Source organism: Tinamus guttatus, unplaced genomic scaffold (genome assembly GCF_059628265.1).
Source record: "Tinamus guttatus ecotype Peru unplaced genomic scaffold, ASM5962826v1 Tinamus_guttatus_pri_ptg000307l, whole genome shotgun sequence".
In the NCBI taxonomy this organism is placed as follows: Eukaryota; Metazoa; Chordata; class Aves; order Tinamiformes; family Tinamidae; genus Tinamus; species Tinamus guttatus.
The window spans coordinates 4,883,952-4,904,291 of record NW_028288841.1 but is presented as its reverse complement, the minus strand read 5'-3'; the positions used below and the strand labels follow the sequence as shown (position 1 = coordinate 4,904,291).

The 20,340-nt window shown below is 39.7% G+C and overlaps 1 protein-coding gene across 2 annotated transcripts in view; it reads right to left on the bottom strand.

The window, feature by feature from the left end:
• The window catches only part of SLC25A26 (solute carrier family 25 member 26), a 78,840-nt gene that overhangs the window by 42,212 nt on the left and 16,288 nt on the right, over positions 1 to 20,340 (bottom strand). For both annotated transcript variants that reach the window (XM_088528310.1, XM_088528311.1), the window contains 2 exons: positions 18,217 to 18,321; positions 17,375 to 17,422 (listed from right to left, as the gene is read on the bottom strand). In XM_088528310.1, the coding sequence (XP_088384436.1) occupies positions 17,375 to 17,422; positions 18,217 to 18,321 (153 nt within the window). The remainder of the gene's footprint in view (positions 1 to 17,374; positions 17,423 to 18,216; positions 18,322 to 20,340) is intronic.

Sequence of the window (20,340 nt, the reverse complement as noted above, 5' to 3'; positions counted from 1 at the left end):
TACCCCATAACTTGGGCAGTATTTTTCAGCTATGTAGCACAGATCTCACATTAGATCCTTCAGCTGGCTTCTTCCTACCAAAACAAGCCCCTCCTGCTCCCTACTACTACTTGTCCTTTTTAATTAAAGATGGTGGGAAGTTCAAAAAAAAAAAAAAAAAAAAGGAGAAAGAAATTTTGGCAATCCCTTGAACACGCAAAAAGGAAGACATTTCTGAGTCATATACTTAAAAGTTAAAGAGCTAAATCCATATTTAAGCACTTAAGCAAGCAGCCTGGCTTGCTTCTGGAACCATTAAGCATACAAATCTCCTTCACTGCTATTCCTGGGAGTTCTCCATGTCTGGTATTTTCGGGGAGGGAATGAAGGGAAAATGGAATCACAGGTGAGAGGCCACTTCTCCGTACTGGGACCTGTGAGAATACACACAATTCCTGTGGTCTGCATTAGTTAATTCCTAAGCTGCTGATGCAGGTACTTGGAATTGTCAAGAAAACTGTGCTTTTACATTCCCTTCTTTATGATCCCTTCTGTTGATGTAAATTAAGAAAAGGGGGTAGTTTGTAAAACCCTAGACATTCACATGCTTAGCTGAGAGCCATCACACTTGGTGGTCTGGAAATTTTTAAAAGGACACAAAATTAAACATATGACTTGGACAAGACTAGGAAAGGTACACTTAGTAACTCTGAGCACAAAACATAAATGGGCAGATGGAATTTTCCTAGCTTTAGCTGCAATAATTCGTTACTGCTAGGGTAAGGAGGATGATCAAGCTGTGGAACAAGGCAGTATTCTTGCCTGATTTTGAAGTTTTTGTTTGTGCCCAATGGCTTAAAAAATTGTTCATCCTTCCTTGCAGACTGCATTTGCAATGCTGTACCATTGCCAGGGTCAGTAAGAGGTTAAGTTATTGGATGGATAAATTGCAACAGCACAAATTTATGTTCACCTGACCTGTGGTTCTGTGCAACATAGCGAGTCAGACACTCTACAGTGAAATAAAGCACTAAGTACACACCAAAGATTTGTTGCATCTTGCCTTTCACCATACTGAACATAACAGGGCCTTTAGGATCTCTGGCAGTGTTCTCTCCCCACAGTTTGCTGATACTAAACATTTATTTTTATCTTCCTTATCCAAAATGTTGCTTTTTTTTCCATTTCTTTCTTTTCTCATGGAATATGGAACATGTAGAAAAGGTGAGTTTATTGCCAGTCACGGTGCTCACAACCCATTGAACTTTACCAGCTCCTTAAATCATACAACTGTGCTGCCTTATTCGAGCTCACTCCTAAAATCCTGAATGAAGCATCAACAATCATGAGACAGGCTCTCAAAAGCAGGGAAATGAAAACAAATTCACCAGGGCTCCGTTGCTGCCTGGTGTTTGAAACAGCACCATACCACCTATTTTATTTCCCAGTGAATTTTTTCCATAGGCTTTAAATGGAGACACACTTCTGTATTTTTAAAGACAGCTCATATTTTACACAGTCACAGCAGTTTGCGAGATGTGAGTTGTAAAAACCATAGTGAAAAGACAAAATAACATCCAAGTTTATCCAGAGAACATAATTCAGTGCTCCACCAGACATATTGATATTGTCTCTCTGCTGAGTATATGACATATATCATAACATCAAGGAAAGGAACACTTCAGTGATTTGTAGAGGCAGCACGAGCTTTATTCTTCTTCCAGTCAACATCTGAGGCCAGAAGTGCTTGACCTGCCACAAAAAATCCTGTTTCTGGTTTGTAATTTCATTCTTTCAGAAACTACATGTTCTAAAAATAACTGCTAGTACTATTAGATATTCAGGATAAGCATCTCAATTATACAAAAATTAAGATGAACCAAACAAACAGACATCAAGACTTACAACCAAAGTGACAAAAAAAAGCAGTAAAGAGCGCTGGAGAGAACAAGCTGTGAATCTGAAATAAAATTTCTACTGAACACTGAGAATATATATACGTGCACTTTATATATTTCAGATCAGCAAAAAGCATAAAGAAATAAAATCAGGGAATGACTAAAAACACACAAAATATGATTTGATACATATTTGATACATATAGTCTTGACACAAGTGCTGACACAACTTAAAGAGGATTAATACGCTTCAGAATCCAGTTTTACTAAATCTCAGCAATATCAGATATCAGTGTACAGAACAAATACTGCTGAGAAATGTCAATCCCACAGTCTTCACAGAGGCAGCCCTTTACCTTCTCAGAACAGCCCTCACTGTCCTTTTGCTCTCCATCCTACCATCCTATCAAGTCAGAGAGCTCTGCAGAGTCAAGACTTCTGAAAGAATTAAGAACAATATGATAGTATCTAGAGGTCTCTCCTACATTTCTAAAACCTAGTACAGAAACTAAAGGTTCTTACAAGTGGTAATAACCACAAAAAACAGATTGCAGAAAGGAAAAAAATGCAACCTGAAAACACCAACAGGCCCTTTTCACTTCGAAATTCACATGTGTTACACATTCCTGTACTGCAGGACGAGCCCTTTGCAAAACAAAGGCCCTGAAGCCAGCCAGAGTAAGTGATAAAAACATTCAGATGTCCATGAAAGAGCAAGTGCATTGCTTCCAAAAGAATGTCAATAGAGAGAGGGGGGAAAAAAGCACAAAATAAGTTGAGAACTCTACGTCCAAATGCCGATTTTTGACTAAAACTGGCACTAAACATGATCTTAGACACCAAAAGCAGTGGTTCCTTGGGCCCTTCACGTTCTTGCTAGTGCCACACCTCAGCTTTCCCTTGTCCAGGACAGAATTTTGTTTTTTGTTTTTTTTTTTCCCCTGTGGCAGCTTCAGTTACATTTTGATGTCACGTCTTTCTATCATACCAGACTATATCTCTATACCTCAGGGTTCTTTGGATGTGTACAGCTGTTTTTGTGTTTTTTTTTTCCATGACATGGAAGCAAGATCCTGTGCCAAGCATAGCAGGTGTGAGATGAAGTTGTTCCCAAGTTGCCAAGAATTCTCCATGCGGAACAACTTTCTGAAATGCTTTCTCTGCCCATAGCTTTGCTAGCCCCTTTTTCACACAATAAACTGCAACGCCTGAAGGACCTGGCAATGCAGCTGAAGGCAGGAACCTGCAGGAATCCTCTGCCCTCTGGGTTTGGAAGACGCGTGGTCTCCGGCTGTGCCCCATCTTGTTAGCACATAGCCCTACTGACATGGAAGTCAGCAGGAAAACTTGTTCCACAAAGATGAAAATTTATATCTGTATAATATGATGTTTTCTGAGGGAGAATAAATAAAAAAAGGGAAGAGGAGAAGTTTGAAGGGAAAGATAAAGGGGAAATACATAAGGAAGGGTCAACCTCGAGTCATCCATTGTCCCAGAAAAAAAATATCAACTGTTGCAAAAGATCAGCTAGTTGCATAAGTAATCTATGAGTCAGTTTCATTCATTTAAAAAGATTAATATAAAATTTGGCATTTTTAGTACCCACCTGAAGCATCACTTATGCTGAGAGTGCTCATATTGGCAAGGAATCACCGAGAGAGGCCTTTCAGCAGCTGCCACTGAGCTTGAAGCAGAGCAGGACACCTTTCCTACCACCACGCTTCCCTGGGGATCCAACATCTGTCCCCAACGAGAGACACCATAGTGCAGGGAACACAGCTCTGATCCAGTCGGACAAGTCTAACATTCCTACTTGGGTTTTCTCATCCGCCACACACAGAAATAAACGCTGTACCAAGTGTGAGGTATTTGGCTTCTTCTCAAGGCACTATATAAACTGAAGAGGGAAGGGATCTCTTACAGAGAAAGCTTATCCTTCAGCTGAGTTACAAGCTGATGTTTGTGCTTTGGATTTCTGCAGTGAATTTTCACTAGGCACAGATCTAGATTTGGGGTTACACAGGATAAGAACTTGATCTAAGTAGACCTGAAAGCATTATGAAAACATCTCTTAATGGTTTGTGTATAACTCTGGTAACCACACAGCAAACTGTGAGGAGGATTTGTGAGATAAAAACAAAACACAGCAACAGCAGGAAACCCAACACTGCACTACAGCTGAACACAGGATTAAGAAAAACATTTCTTCCCAAAACAGTTGAAGTTAAATTAGAAACAATGGAGTTACCCATGTAGGAAGCTGATGAAACACTGAAGACCCATAATTATCCACAGTCTTTCCCTTTGCCCCCCGAATCATAGAGCCCGTTCATACATACCTAGAAAATTCAGGTGTAGCACATTTAATCAACTATGGGAAGGCAATGATGCTTATTGAACTAGTTTAGTACCCACACAGACCAAAGTTAAAGAGCTAAAAGTAACAAACAGGGACTATTTGGTCATCTGATGTTGATGTCTATGAGGTGGTACATCACAGTTAAAACAATACAAAGTTTAGAAGTGAGAAAAGCAGGAAAAGAAGTTAGGGAAGTAAATCACTGAACAGCACAGTGAAAATGAATCGTTGGTTCACATGTTTTACACTGCTGAAAGGAGTAAAGGAAGTCACCAATCCCACCAGGTTGTAGAGGAACTGCAATAAAGGAGATGGCTGCTTCTGACTTCACATAACATCTGTTTAAATACTCTGGGGCGCACATGAAAGCACAGAGGAATCGTCTGCTGCGTCTATTAAAACAACAAGAATGAAAAGTGCTATCTTTGGTACCTTTTCTACGAGATCTCAAACATGCGTAACTATTAATCGGACTCAAAACTATAAGTAGAAATGAGGTCTAGATCTAAAAACAAAAGTCATGAACGTGTTTGATGTATTTTAAGTAAGGCACTGAACTGCAGTTGTTATTTACAGATCAAAGAAGCTCCAGCAGTGTCCTGAAACAATCTAAGTGAGAAATGCCAAAATCTGATTTCATCCATGTCCATATGTTGCTTTGAACTTGCAATTCACAAAATTGGTCAGTATATTGAACTAATTATCATGCTTAACGCTTGCCAATTTTGATGGCTGTGCTCCTTTATAGGAGAGTCAAGTTTGAAAAGGAGGAGAATGATATATTGGAAGAGGTATAGACTCCACTGAAGGCAGGGGAGGAAAAAAAAGCAATGAACAAAAAAAAAAAATCCTCCCCGCCCCCCCACCCCAAAAAAAAACACTTGTCTAAATGGTGCCCGCAACACAAAATAGAAAAAATAATATTCATTTGCATTAGGCAGAACGTTTTTGTTTTGTTTTGTTTAAAAAAGGGGCTAATTCTCACCCTTCTCCCCACAGGGAAATGTCTTCCTTGTAACATTTATTAAAAACTATCCATACTATCTAAAATCCAATGAGAACTTATATATTGTACATTGAAGTAAAAATAAAACTACAATTTCACAACAGAAAGTAACAGTGAAATTAAATTAGTACTGGGGGGCAGGAGGGGGAATGAGAAAGTACTTCTGCAGCCAGGAAAAGCCAAGTACGGTGGTCTGATATCAGCAAAGGCTTTAAAAAAGTGAGGTTTTTGCCAATTAGTTACAGTGGTTGGAAACATCCACAAACATGGGTTTGACACAAAGAAGTGATTTCTAGAACTGCACAGCTCAGGGTGTAATTAAAATGCAATCTATAGGAAATAGATTATTACCAGTATTTAGCAACTAATTTGCTAGTTAATGCCTTAACAAAGCCCTCCTTTGATTGCAGTGGGAGGAGGAGAGAGGGAAAAAAAAAAAAAAAAAAAAAAAAAAAAAACAGCTTCGAGAGGATTATTTGCCATTAAGACTTGTATTCAATTATTGAGCACGCTCCTGCAATTACAACTGCAGAGCAGTCCCCAGGAAAGCCAGGCTGGATCCAGCCTGGGCTGCAATTTCCACCTGCAGGGCTTCCATTTCCTTACGGAGAATTCACAAGGCATCCTCACTAACGGAGGTGCTCCCTAACCCTCAGGGATGAACGCTCCTGGTGCAAATCACAACTTTTACTTTATTGTCACTTACATCAGCGCTTTCTCCGGGGACATCTGGGATCTCTGGGCAATGTTTTTCATCAGGGTAACACGATGCTTCATTTGTTTCTCTTTCTGACAAAAGTGAGAAGTTGAGAAAACTTCTATCAAATTCCATGAATATCCCATTTAAGTTCATGCCACTGGAAACAAACATAGCGGTAACCCCCTATGAACATATTCTTGATCCTGACGTGTTGTAACCAGTTGTAAAAGCACCTATCATTTACGGTGACCAGGGTAAGCCATGTAAACACCTCACCCTGGACTTGTGCTCAGGCATGGGAAATGCAACCAGCCAGCGTCTAGATAAGAGACAGAGAGGATTATTTATGAATGGCTTTTCCTTCTGATATCACTTCTTTAGAATTTACTACCATATTTAAATTGCAAAAACTGAATAAAAACATCTTTAACAGCATAATTGAATCTGAGGCATATTTTCTATGCAAAGGCTGGTGAGGGAGCTGCACCCCATCGGACACAGACTCTCAGGAAGCCTTCAGCTGCAGCGCAAGGCAGAGAGGCCCATTAATCATATTTATCACAAATGTCTACCCTGGCTTGCCTGCAGTTAGGGGAAATGTGCTATTCTACTTCAGCAACAAGGAGCAAGGCTAAAACAAACTGACCTAACTGCATGGGTCATTTCCAGAAATAGAAAGCATACTAGCAGCACAGCTGTATGGGCCAGAAGGCAAAATGCTTGGAGAGCGAAGAAGGAAACCTGCCCCAAACGTGTGAGGTATGTAGCCACTGGCAAAATTATACTGGGCCAAACTGGGCTCTAATTGGCATTCTGTTTACCAAGGTCAGCAAGACATCATTCAGTCAAGGGCCTCACGGTCTTCCACCTCATAAGACTCCTAAAATGGCACCTTGCACTTCAGAATTCCATACCAGAAAAAAAGCAGGAATAGAGCAACATCTGAGGCACAATCATATTATTATTTATTGTGAGATGCATGGATATTTCTTTTTTTACTCTTCTCTTTCTGAAGGGGACCAAGCAGCCTATTGTGCATTGCTAGCAGTCTCTAACTGGGAAAGGCTGGAGGCTGGAATAACCAGATCTGGCAGAGCGATCTGAGCATTGCTGCATCTGCAGCATGAGGCCAAAGCACCCCGGCCAAGCTCTACTTTGTTGTAGCCAGGCCTGCTGGCTTCCAATAAGCAAGAACACAATCTCAATAAAAAGAAAATTTGTGGAGCTTTCACTTTATTGCTTCTATAAAATTAACAGAAAAATAAAAGTGAGATAAGAGCTTGCTTTACTAACACTTTTTCCAGCTGCAGCATACAGTCCAGGCCCCGCTTTGCCTACATTTCTGTAAAAATAATGAAAATAAGTGCAAACAAAGCTTATACCCTGGTGAGATTAGAGCTAGGGCAGTCAAACCTGGCATTACCATCCCTGCCAGCTGCTCCAGGCCCCATGCGTACCTCCTGCCACATATACATTTGATATTACATGAACAGAAAGGCCACTCGGAGAAGTTTTAAGAAACAAACCTTCTTAGTTTCCAACAGCAATCACAAATTATGGTGCAAAATACATGGGGATTAACTCAAAACATTTAACAACGTTTATCATCTTTCTTGAAAAGAGCTCAGCTGAACAAATTCAGGATCTTGGTGGACACTGACGCTGAGATAAAACTTATAGATTAGTACACAGCCTGTGGCATCTCAGCATGGCTAATCAAATGTGTCACGATCATACAACCTCCTTTCCCTTCGTTATGGTCAAACAGGTTGGCTCGAACAGGACAGATCTTAGTAAGACAGATCTTGTACAAAAGGACTCTATCATTATTTCACTGGGCTAGAAGACAGGCGGAGTGCTGCTACAGGCCTAGAAACCTTATTCAATTAATTCATGTCAAATGAAAATATAACCAATTTAAAAAAGAAAAACCTGCAAGGTTGTTCCCAAACTAAAGTCTCACTCACAAGTTAGTCCCAGGAAATTCAGTGGGACTATTTCCCAGGGTAACACATCCCGAGAAGCGCTACTCACTCCAGGTTTTGTGCTTTCTTTGTGGCCTGGTAGAAGGGCAGGATGAAAGCAAAGTCAATTTGAAGGTCTGTAGGTCACCGAGAGCAGATCCCTCCCGATAGGCCCTTCTTCCAGCCGGCGTTACGAACCGGCAGGCTGCGTGTGCCCTCTAGCGCATGAGGGCCCACAGCACCCAACCCAACAGGCCACAGCAAGGACCAGGCAGCAGAGAGGACACTGTCTACCAACCTTCTTATAGGAGCAAAAGTGCCCTTACCGAGACGGCTTGTCCCTTGTCCCTGCCAAAAAGTATTACAAATATTGATTGCTTCTGCATTCCCAAGACTCCCCCTTAAATAAGCCAAACTAGTTACTACTTTTATTCTGTTAACTAAAACTTACTGATTCTGACCCATAAGACACCCTGAAGCTTGGTGTCACTTTCTGCACTGCGGCCCACCTCCGTCACACTCAGACCAGCAGTATCGAGCCCAGCTTCTTGGGAGATCACTACTAAATTAGTCTTTTGACAAAATTCAAGTGTGATCTGTGCAAACCACGTGGAAGAACTGTTCTCATTGCAGACTGTCACAGGTGTCTCTAGCTACATTTCCAAAACATTACCGTAACTGTGATAAATTATATAAGCTCTTTGCTGCAGATCTGGTTTCTTTTTCACACCTTCATCCATAACCTTTGGCTTTCAGATTTAACTTTTTAGTTTCCTATTTCTCAGTAGAAGCCTAAAGCTTGTTTTTTATATGCATTTAAATAAAAAATGGTAATAGTTATATACAAATATGAACAAAGAATAAAGTATTAATGCACATATAAAAATAAATAAAAATCTAGAGATGTGTTGGGGACAGAGAATTATTTTTGCTCAGATTAAACTATAGTCTCAGCAGCAGCACTCTAGATTAAAATCAGCCCCCTCTGTTCTCCAGGCTTTAGTCACATCCCTTCAACTTTGCTGCCGTATCTGCAGGTGAAAAAATCACTATTGTCAAAAGAAAAGTTGGCATTTGAATTGCCATTCATGCAAAGGATCCCACCAACGCGAGCACCACCAGCTGGCGTGTTATTGTGGATACATGTGAGATCAGCATTTCTGATAGAGGGTATGGATGGAAAATTCTTCAAATTAATCCTGGAATGATCTAAGGGTTATTTCTTCCCAGCTGTCTGCTTCACTCGCAGCCAGTGGTTCTTTCCCCCGTATCAGAGCCTGCAGAAGTCTGTGCATCTCAGGTCCTTGGTTTCTGAATTTCAAAGCCTGATACATCAGGGCCACTTTGATTTAAGCTAGAGGGGTGCTAACCTCCCAGAACAGAAGGAGGGATTCATACAAACAAATCATAGAGCTCACGTGTCAATGCCCTCAGGCCTCTGTGTTGAGCTACTGAATCCAAAAAATGTCGTGTTTTGATAAAAAAGATGACAGTCCCCACCTAACTTATGGCTGGGGGCTTGCAGGTGCCAAAATTCACATTTGAAGCACACATCTTGACCAGCATGGAGACGAAACGCAGAACTGCTTCTTGAGATAACATCATACAAGGAATCTGGGGAAAAAAGATTTTGATCTCAGATTGCTGATTATTTTAAATTATGATTCTGTTCCTTAGCAGATGTACAGAAATAAGGTAACAGCCAAAATGCTGAAAAGCAGATAATGGATATTAATGCTGATAGCAGTGTAATTCTGGCTGTGGAGGTCTTCTGGTGTCAAAGTCTCTTTCACTATTTCAAGCAAGAATTTCATCCTTGAGAGACAATCCTATATTGCTAAATTGCTTGTTGTTCCAGACCAATCATACATATTTGCAGGGCTACTCACCTCAGAATGCAAGATCTTTGACAACGTTCTTAAAAACATCACATTTTAAATGTGTAGGCATGCATCTCTGGAGTTTTTATATAAAAGGACACATTCATACTCTTCGGGTTAAACAAATACCTGGTTCGGGACAGACATACAGAAACTGGTTCATCCCACAATGAAGTCTTTGCCAGAGCTAGCCCAGCAACTCTTTAGTCATCTGCAGGATTACTATGCAGCTGAGCAAGATAGGAAACCCTGTCTCCCACGAAGGACTTCAGGAGGATCATGGACAGACAGAATACAGTGGCCTGGAATGGAATGCAACTGCAGAATAAAATCCAAGATCCAACACTCGGCCAAAAATTCCACAAATTTTTGTTGCTTCTTTTCTTTTTGCTTTTAAACAGTTTCAAGTTTTATGGCTACCCAAATCACACAGAAATATGCACAACAATTTAATCCCACTAGACATGTAGTGACTTCTACTTACTTTAATGTCATGCTATCAGACTTCAATGACCAAAGATACAATGTTAATCCATTACTTCTAATACACATAGTTTTCCTTGGAAAGCTCCAAAGACTCATCCAACGAGACTATCTGCCAGGCTTTTTCTTTTAATCCCTTAAAATCACTTCTGCTTGCTATCTACACCTTTCCCCTTATTTTACCATGAGGAACCTCTTGCTGCCTGTCTCCCCTCATATTACAATTACACACGTTCATCAGGCAAAGGGATCCTTTTTGTGTGTTCTTCATAAAGAGATCTGTAATCGCTTCCTGATCCTTAGTTAGAACTTTATTTAGGTGTGGAAACGAAGTAGGGAAATTCATATTAACATTAACTGGAGATAACATGGGAAATGTGATCTTCAAACTGTTGCCAAACATGTAAAAAATCACGGGCAAGCAATGTAAAGAAAGTTCTTAACTTGATAAGGAAGGAAAAAAAAAAAGGTGAAATAGGCTAAAATAAGAAGCATGTTGCTTTTCCCATCTTGCTGTTGCCCACGATGTTTCTACGGACCTACAAAACACATTCCTCCAGCACAAATGCTGCAGAAAGCACTGCTTACAAAAATGTTTTATCAAGCTGCTTACAGACGGTATGGAAATAGTAACTGTGTTTCAAGCATGCAATAAAATATGCTTCCTGCAAGACTGTCCTTGCATGCAAGTTCATTTGCAAAGGGTCTGCATTATCAAATCACAAACTGTTTTCGGTGTACCTAGTTTTCAAAAGTGTTTGTGTGTTCACAGACTCTCGATGCAAGAGTGCAGTTTGCAAATAACGAAACACTGCATATATACGAAGCTCTTTCCACCTACAGATTTCCAACGATGTCAGACACACCATATAACTGTACAGTCCCCTGGTGAACTGCAAAGAAAGGATGGCTACATTCTGCTCCTAACCAGGGTATGTGGCTACCGCACCAAGCCTGAAAGAGAGAGGGCATCCAACAGGAAAATCTAACATCATTGCACAAGCTTGACACAAAACTTTCAACAGTGAATTTGCTTTCCATTTCCATCAGTCCTGGCCAGTTTATTTGCCATTCAGGCATGTCACAAAGCATATTTTCCAACACCGGTAAATTAGAAAAAGCAGGGTTATTTTGTGGGCTTGAAACGTCATTTATAAATGCCTTTTTAGATCTTCATTTTCATTTCCAAGTCCTCTCCTGGTGTTTATAGGGAGATGCTAAAGAGTGTGCTGAGTAACCCACAACAGTGAAGGACAGCTCTGCTCTCGGTCCATTTACCACTGCTCCAGGTCATCAGCTAGAGGGGGTTTGAGCCCTTACACCAGAGTGGTCCCATGCGCTCACCCTGCAGTGTATTAAGTTGCCTTTAACACTTACGCCATTCCCAAAAGGAAAAACTGTTGCATATAACAATCTAGAAAGATACAAGTGTTCTATCAGAGAGAAGACATAATCCCAGTGATACACTTTCCAAAACACAATGGTGTTAGAAGAACGAAGTTGAGAGAGACGGAAAAGAAAAACCTTGTTTTTCCAGCTTACTCCTATTAATCAAGTTACATAACTTCTGCACATTTTCCACACAGTAGGGACTAAACAGCTCCTATCCTTCTCATGAGACTGCTGCTGTTTTATATGGAAATATCCAAGTCTAAAACATGCCAGTTGTTGAGTAGGTGTCAAAAATCCAAATTCTATAAATCCTACCCAGCAAACTCCTGGTTAAGTCTAGCCTATCTAGAACAACAAAATAAAATAAATCCTGGTCAGTTTTGTAGAAGGTAACAAAAGACAGATACTGCACATCTTTCACTAAAGAGGATGTTTATTTTTCCAAACACTGTATTAGAGTCCTGTTTGCTTATTTCTATCAACAACTGCTTTGTAATACATGGCAAATGATAGAAGATGAATTAATTGTGCAAGTGAAAGAAAGACTTAGTATCATTCTGTCCTACAGCAGCACAAAGATAACCTTAAAAAAAAAAGAGGGTGGGGGAAGCAGCTTAACAGCTAGGAGAACAGGATATTTATATAAAGACATAAAGACATCCTAACAAAAGGAAAGCAGGCAAAACCACCTCCAGTGGATAAACAAACTAGGCTCCCTGTTTGCAAACTGTTTTCTGCTGAGATCAACCCTCAAAGATCCCCTCCCTTAGTCAATGTTTTAACACGTCTCAGCTGGGTCTCACATTTTTATGCAAACCCTTTTCAGGCTCCTCTATGCACCGACCTTTTACATTTGGGACAGTGCAGCAGGGGTGCCTTTCAGAGCCATTTTGCTCCCAACTGCTGCAGAGGGCCTCTCACCTTCTCCTAGGTAATAAGTCACTCAGGAGGAGTTTTTGGCTGGTCTTTTTTTCTACTTGCTCCCTCTTCCTCTGCAAGAAGGCTCTGTGCATCAGTCCTATCTCTGTCGGTACACACATACACACAAGATATATATGTATATGTATACACATACACACTGCTGCATATACACAAGAGTATCCATTCCTCATGAGATTTTAGGACCTCCTAGCTCTCCCAGACTGGAACAAGCCCAAATTCATTGCTCGTTTGCCCCAGCACTGCCGTCACTCAGTACTGCAACAACTACTTACCCTTAACTAGCTGTTCTGCTCCTGGCCAAAGCAAATGTAGCACAGGGTTTGCTCTCTTCTGAAGGCAGCAGCCGCTGCCCTTGTCCACCTACAGCTCCCACTTACATATGCTGCAAAAACCAGCTGTGCTAATTTAAAGGGTTTGGGACTTGTGCTTAAAATGGACTATTCTCATTGCAGTCCTACCAGAAACCACTACTAATTGTTTGGTTAAAATGTCAAGATGTGAATCAGAGAAAATCAGGTGTGGAAATCTGTTCCTTTTCCCTCTTCCAGGGACAGGACTGCTAACTCGTAGCCTGGCGGATGAGGTGCCTCAGGACACTCTTCTCACACTCAGTGCAGGTAGATTCACTTGAGACTTGTTTGCCAGATCTTTCAGTTACTTTAAATACGAACCTCTGAGTCTTAGCTAGGCTGTTGCACTGAAAGGAAAGACAAGAGCAAGCTCTGCAAGAGCAGGTTCAGATATATCAACAGTTTTCTTTGAAATCCCTTTTTTTCCCCATTCAGATTCACTCCTACAATAACACACGACAGGTGGGACACTGCGGCACCGTGTCTGCGAAGCAGAAACCTGCACACAGACCTGCAGAGAGCAAAGCATCTCCCTGCACAGCGAGCTACTGCACCCGGGAAACCGCACGAGGCACTTCTTTTACTTCTAGGTTGTCTTTTCATTAATAATAATGACCTTTAAGACATCTGTTAGAGTCCTGCGATGTTGATGGAAATGGAAAAAATCCAAAGAGAACTCAGGAGTTTCTCCCTTTTTCCCATGAACTTAACATTATGGAATTTTAACAGATGTTCTACTTGGTCATAGTTAATAAAATGAATTATGCAGGAATTAAAAATCTGGCTCCATTTGCTTATATAAGGTCTCAGCAGAAGAACTGCATTCCCATTAAGAAATTCTATAGGATTTACAGTCTACTCCTGCCTCGTTATAAGATAGACAGAAAATTTACAAATTAACTCCTCTGTCTTATGGAAAATGTGCCTGATTTTACCTGTCTATTGACTGCTTTAAACAGCATCACCCAGTGTCCTCACTGGTGAAAGGATGATTCTCACTTGGATTCACTTTGGAAATTATATCATAGGAATTCCTCATCTTTTCACAGCCTCCAGTTTCTGTCAGTTATTTAAAGTCTCATTCAGCAATCTCAGAACCAAACCCCTTTTTGCTTTATCACAAAAGTTTTGCTCTTGGAGCACAGGCGTCTCTTACAAGTTGCTACTGCCAATAGGATGATGCGCTTTGCCTCCCTTTAATTTTCAAGCATTAGTTTGGAGTAGCTAATCTCAAAGGAAGATGTAAAGACCCACAAGCAATGGAGACTGTGAGAGAAGGCATCAAAATGGAGGTGGGAGGAAAAGTCATAGCCGAGACTTCTAAGCCTGACCCAAGTTTTACATCTCCACTGAAGTTCACTCAGAGATATTTCCAGAGAGCTGTACATACTCAGCCATATTCTTCCTCTCCTAATGTTCATCTTTGCAGAATATTGATGAGAAAATAAGTGAAAGAATGAAAAAAAGAAAAAATTAAAAATGAAGGGCTACACAACTCCCCTGCACCAAAGCAGTTAATGCAAATTAAACAGAGCAGAATAAGGTTGTCTTGAAAAGATTACAGTGCTAAAGCAAGAAGAGATTTCAAAGGCCTCACTCGCTTTATAAACAGTCAGATTCATTTTCACATAAGCCCAAGAAACTGGCAAGCAGAGCTCTGTTCAGACCTGAGATATGCTTGGCACAATATGCAGAGTTTTATTCTTAAGTAACAGATAAAAATTAACATTTTACCTTCTGGCTTAAGTATTTCATTAGTGCAAGAATATCACTTCCTAAAAGGAACCCTATTCACCGCCTCTTCTGATACAGCCTGCCCCCCAGTCCGTATTTTTTAAATGAGAAATCACGCATTGAGGCCCTTCTAACCAAAAACCCACTCCACTGTAACTAAATAAATTATCTTCTGTGAGCAAAGAAATGAAGCATGCAAACAAACTCTATAAGCATAAAATTCAGCTTTGAATTAAGCACTAGACTAACATGCCACACAGCTACCCGGATGTGCCCAATATTGAACTACTACAAACTTTTATCTGAAAATAAAGATTTCTCCTATAGGAAGGCATTTAAAGAGAGGAAAAAATAACAATATTAAAGGTCAGCTGGAGGTTCTATATACTGATCTTCCTTAATTGGATTATTGCTCCACAACACAGTCTCAGAAAATGCAACAGTCAACTTGGTGATAAAAAAGAACCATCTTGGTGAATTTAACATCAACTATGATTTGTTTCATTTTGACGAGAAAGCACATTTCATTTGGTAATAATTTATTTCTCAATCTATTGGACAGATACTCCCAAAAAGCAATACTTCAAGTGAAATGAGTTCTGAAGGATCTTTTATGAATATACATAATGCAGAGGACCCCAATTAAATTTCCAGCAAAGTGCTGCCATTTTGAGTAAACAAAGTTATCTCAGCAGGGTCACACTCTGTGCTATGAATCTGGTCTGCAAATTAATTACCATTCTGACATATGTCAAAACAAATTTTAAGGGAATAGTACCCAGTTGTAACTGTGTTTTATCTATCTGTTAGTATGCAAAATCTGTATTCAATGACATCTAAATTTATTCATTTATTCAGAATCCTTCAGAGAAATCAAAATGACTTGTTGGCCTTTTTGTGCCCATCTCCAAATGAAATTTGAGTGAATAACATGTGTTTAGTGAGCCAGAAAATAAGTACAGGATGAAGCTATGGTGGAGGCTACATTTCAGAAAGGCAGGTGTCATCTCTGCACAAATAACTAATTTTTGAAATATTCAAAAGCTTTGAAAAACTGTAGTGTATTGTCATTTGTCAGCATTTTAAGTAACACTAAATTTGGGATTTCTTATTTTAGGCAATATCTGTCTTTATCCTGTATTGTAAGAGGAGGTGGCTAACAACTGTCCTAAAAAGTTTTCAGCGTGGAAAAAAAAAGGCTTTTTAAAGCAACTATTAAATGAAGGGCCTAAAATGCCTCTAAAACTAGCATTATTACCACAATGGCAACACAGTCAACAGATCTGATCTTGTGTTTTAAAAAGGAGGCAAAGATCCAAAGCTAATTTACTCAGCTGTGTTATATGAGAAGGGAACAAACCCACGCACATCATGTTGAGCAGAGTAAGCGAAGAAACCTTCCTGGACTAGAGCTGATGTGTTTTCATAGGAATAAAGCCTTGTCTCTATCTGAAGCACTCATGGTTCAGCTTCTGCGTTGTCAAATGACAGTCCCTGAGGTTTGATTCTGAAGTAAAGCTTTGGATTGGGAACTCATCAGAGTATGTTAAAGGAAAAAAATAAATCTTTCCAGGCACTGGCTAATCTGAAAAAACTCAGGGAAGATCAAACACATTTTACAGGAGCGTTAATGTCAGGACAGGTTTTACACTTAAACAGAATATCCAAAAAGTTTGAAGTTTCAAGGAAGCCATTGAGGAAACCCAGTATACAAAACAGGAATTCAAAAATCCGCAGAGATGCTGTGAAGATCCAGAAGCCAGAGAGGACAAGGCTGTTGGCCTGCATCATGATTCCCCTGGGCCCATCTCATTGCCAGTCTCAATTGCTTTAGAACAGCACCAAGGATAAGCAAGAGGCTAAATCCACAACTGTATCAGACCCTCTGCTTACCTGTAAGACTCAGTGGGAACAATCCAGGATCACAAAACCCCACAGAGGTGCTTTTTCCACTCCTTTTATACTCTGCCTTCAGACCACACGAAATATCAAACATTTCCATGACACTAATGCTGAAATTCACAGTATGTTTACAAAGAGATTTTAGCTTAGGAAATATTTTCTGCCATGCAGGCCAAAACATACTTAGCTCCAGTTCTTTCCAACAGTGAGGTACTTCTGATTTAGGTTAAGTAATGCAACACCACATTACCGACTGGATAACTAAAAGGTATTTTTTTTTCCCCACAATTTCTTTAAAGGGGCAGGAACACCAGAAATCTCTTTTGGCATCTGCTGACAAACATATTTAAAGAAAGCCTAAATCTGTCTGTGTCAAACTTGACAGGACACGAGTGGTTCACCACTGTTAGAATACCTACCTCATGTGATGCCAGCACAAGACTTGAGTAAATTTCCAGTACTTTATAATTTTTATCACGTTAATATACACGTATTTATTCTTTCCAAGATGTAGCAGCAACAGAACAGAGAGACGGAAAAGTAGATGACTTTTTGTACATATCAGGTTTTCAGTGCACATTATCAGTATTTAGTGCACATTATCAGTACTCTATTAAATTACAGACTGATAATTTAAACCTAGAATGAAACATGCCAGTATTTAAAGCATGTGGTCATAGCAATTAATCTCAATTAATTAATTAATCACTTCTGCATCTTGTTACGAAACACACACAAGGTGAAGCAAAAGCAATCAATTGCAAAAAAGCCAAAAATTGTTTTACCTCTCTTAATACTGTGCTTTTATATCCCCGATAAAGTCCTTGAATACCCTATAAACCAAGAAAAGAAAGCATCAGCTATAGGGAATTATCTTGCCAAAGACCACAATTTATTGGTGATTACAAGGCAAGTATTACAGGCTTATGAAAAGTCACACTTGAACTTTTAACAAATTGACTACATTGATTATAACACTATATACTCTGTTCCATGAATTACAATGCCAGAAAGTTTCATCTTCTTTTCAAAGACCATTTAACTATTGTTCAGAATAATCAATTATGGAGTCACATTGAGAAGAAAATATACCTAATATAAAAAGGCAAGGAAGCATAGAAATATTATTTACAATTGCTTGCTAAATACATACATATCTTGAAACCACTACACATCTGCTTAAGTAGTCCATGCAAAAAGAACATGTAGGATGACAGCTTTATCACGTGTAGTTTCTTAGCTTTGACTCAGAGCCTTTTACCAAGACAGATTTTTTCATTACAAAACTACATAACAACATTTAAAATACTTTAAATGGACTTTGTGTTCCTTTAATCACCTCTGTATAAAATCTGGGTGAATATCTTCAAAGAGTTTCTCCTGTCTTCTGACAGCATTCTCCTGTTCATTCTGACAGGAGAATGACCAAATCACAGGGGAAAAAAAAATCCAGGAACCCTCTTGGGCAGATTCATCACAATAGTTGCCATTTGCAATGGAAGAATTGACGGAAAAGAGCAGGGACATAACAGAACTACAATTAAGTTATAGAAATGCTTATTATGACACATATGGCACTGAGTGTAAAAAATGAAGCAACTTATCTGAAACTTTCCTCTGAACTTACCTCATGATACAAGGTGTGGGAGAGGATCCGAAAGGTACCAGAGGAAGGAGAAACTTGGGCCCTTTGCTTGATGACTTCAGATGGGACCCGTATGAGGCATGCGACCTGTAGAAGAATCATATGTTCAGACAGAAGTTTCCTTTATTTCCTTACTCTTCATAGAGTTAGCAGCTTAGGAGAAAGTTGCAAGTATTGAAATCTGAGAAACCAGGAAACAATTTGTATACTTATGAGTTGATTTTACAACTTAAGCATCTCACTCTTGGAACTGCTTTCTAAACTCAAGGTTTTACTAGCAGAAAAGCAGAAGCAGCCTTACAATTAATGCTTCAGTTTTTTCTTCCAAAGCAGAAACGGGTTTGGGTGATGAAATCACTGATGAAGTCAACATTTTGAAGCCATCCTTCCTTTCAGTATCCACAGGAATTTTCCCCTAACTGTACAGATCTAAAAAGGAAGATGAGGACTCGGAGACCAACAAATATATTTCCTGTACAGTTCTGCTGTGCCCTCTAGTGACCAGCACCAAGAGACATTCCAGTTAGTGCACAAAATATTCAAGGCTTCTCTTTAAACCCATGTCAAATTTCAGTTGAAGAGGAAGGATCAGATTGACTCTTTTTTATTTAATGTATTTATTATGCAAGAGAAGTGCCTGCTGTTGGATGCCACAAAAATACATTCTAACTTTGGAGAAAAACAAAGGTTAGATCCGTTATTAAATATATTCACCCACCATTACAGCTTGAGATCAGAGTTAAGGTTGCATGCACATAATTTTAAGGAATGAGGACTCTGAGGTATGGGAGTTAAAGGCCTTTCATCTCTCTAAAAATGCATTAAGGGCTGGTAAACAAGCAGCCAAGAGCTACTTGTCTTCGTCAGCCCCAGAGCTACTTAAAATGGTGTCCAGACCAGTGGCAAAACACAGGAAATAACTTATAGCCTTCTTCAGTTTCATCCTGTGCTAGGCTCAGAAAGGTACTGTGTTGAAATTGGTTTCTAGAAGTAAAATTAACTGCACACACTTACAATCATAAGCAAGACAGGTGGAATCTCCAGGTCTGAAGTGGCAAACTAAGCCACTAACTCCTAAATTCACATGTGCCACAGACAGCTTCAATTTAGAAACTCACTGCCAGTCTGAAGACAGTCAAGTGCTACTGGTAACTCAAATGATTATTTGTCCATAGCCTAGTAAAAGCTGAAGTTTCATATTCATAAAGAGATTAAGAAAGTCTGTTACCCTGTCACATTCTTACAAGTTTACCAAACAACAATATCCCAGAGTCATTACAAACAGATATAACTCCATGTGCTTCTCAATTCTCAGGGTCAAAAATAACAAACGACCCCAATATGTCAAGAAAATAAGACCTGTCAAGTTTTGTGATAGTTCAGCATAAATATTTATAGAACTTCATGCTTCATAACACTCCATGTCCTTATATTAGTTTTCTATTCCTTAAAAATACCGAGGCAGGAGGAAAACTTTGAAAAGGCTCAGATGAAAACAATCTATTCAAGCAAGGGGACACAAAGAGCCCAGTGTGGCTTCCTGACATCTACCGTGTTCCCGTTTTGGCACCAGAAGGGTGGCTACAAAGTAATGGCTCTATTTCCCCCCGGACTACTTGGGGTGCATTTTGCTTCAAATTAGCTTTGATGTTTCTCCCATTTGAATCAGAGCTGCAGGGAAATCTCTGGCTGCACAAGAACAAAACAGCAACAAAAAAGTTATTACACTGTCCAGTTATGAAAGGAAATGAAAGCTTGTGTCACCCAGGTTCCTGCATCATCAAGACTGACTCTGTAGGGCACTGCTGGGGCTAAAAAAGCTGTAAGCAGCGACTGCCAACGTCAGGCTGAATGGTGACATTTTCAGTGTGCACCCGAACTTGTAACTTGTTACCTTATTTGCTGCTACATGTGTACCTTCCTCTCAACAGCAATTCAAGCCTCTTTTGATGTCAATCAACACTGGCCTCTAACAGAAGGTATGAGCCTCTAGCTTCACACCTGTCTGACTAGACTAGAAGGCTAAAGAATAAAAGAAAACAAAGAAAAAAGGTAGAAACTGTGATAGAAGAGTGAGGAAAATAAATCTCCAATTTGTTAGATTCA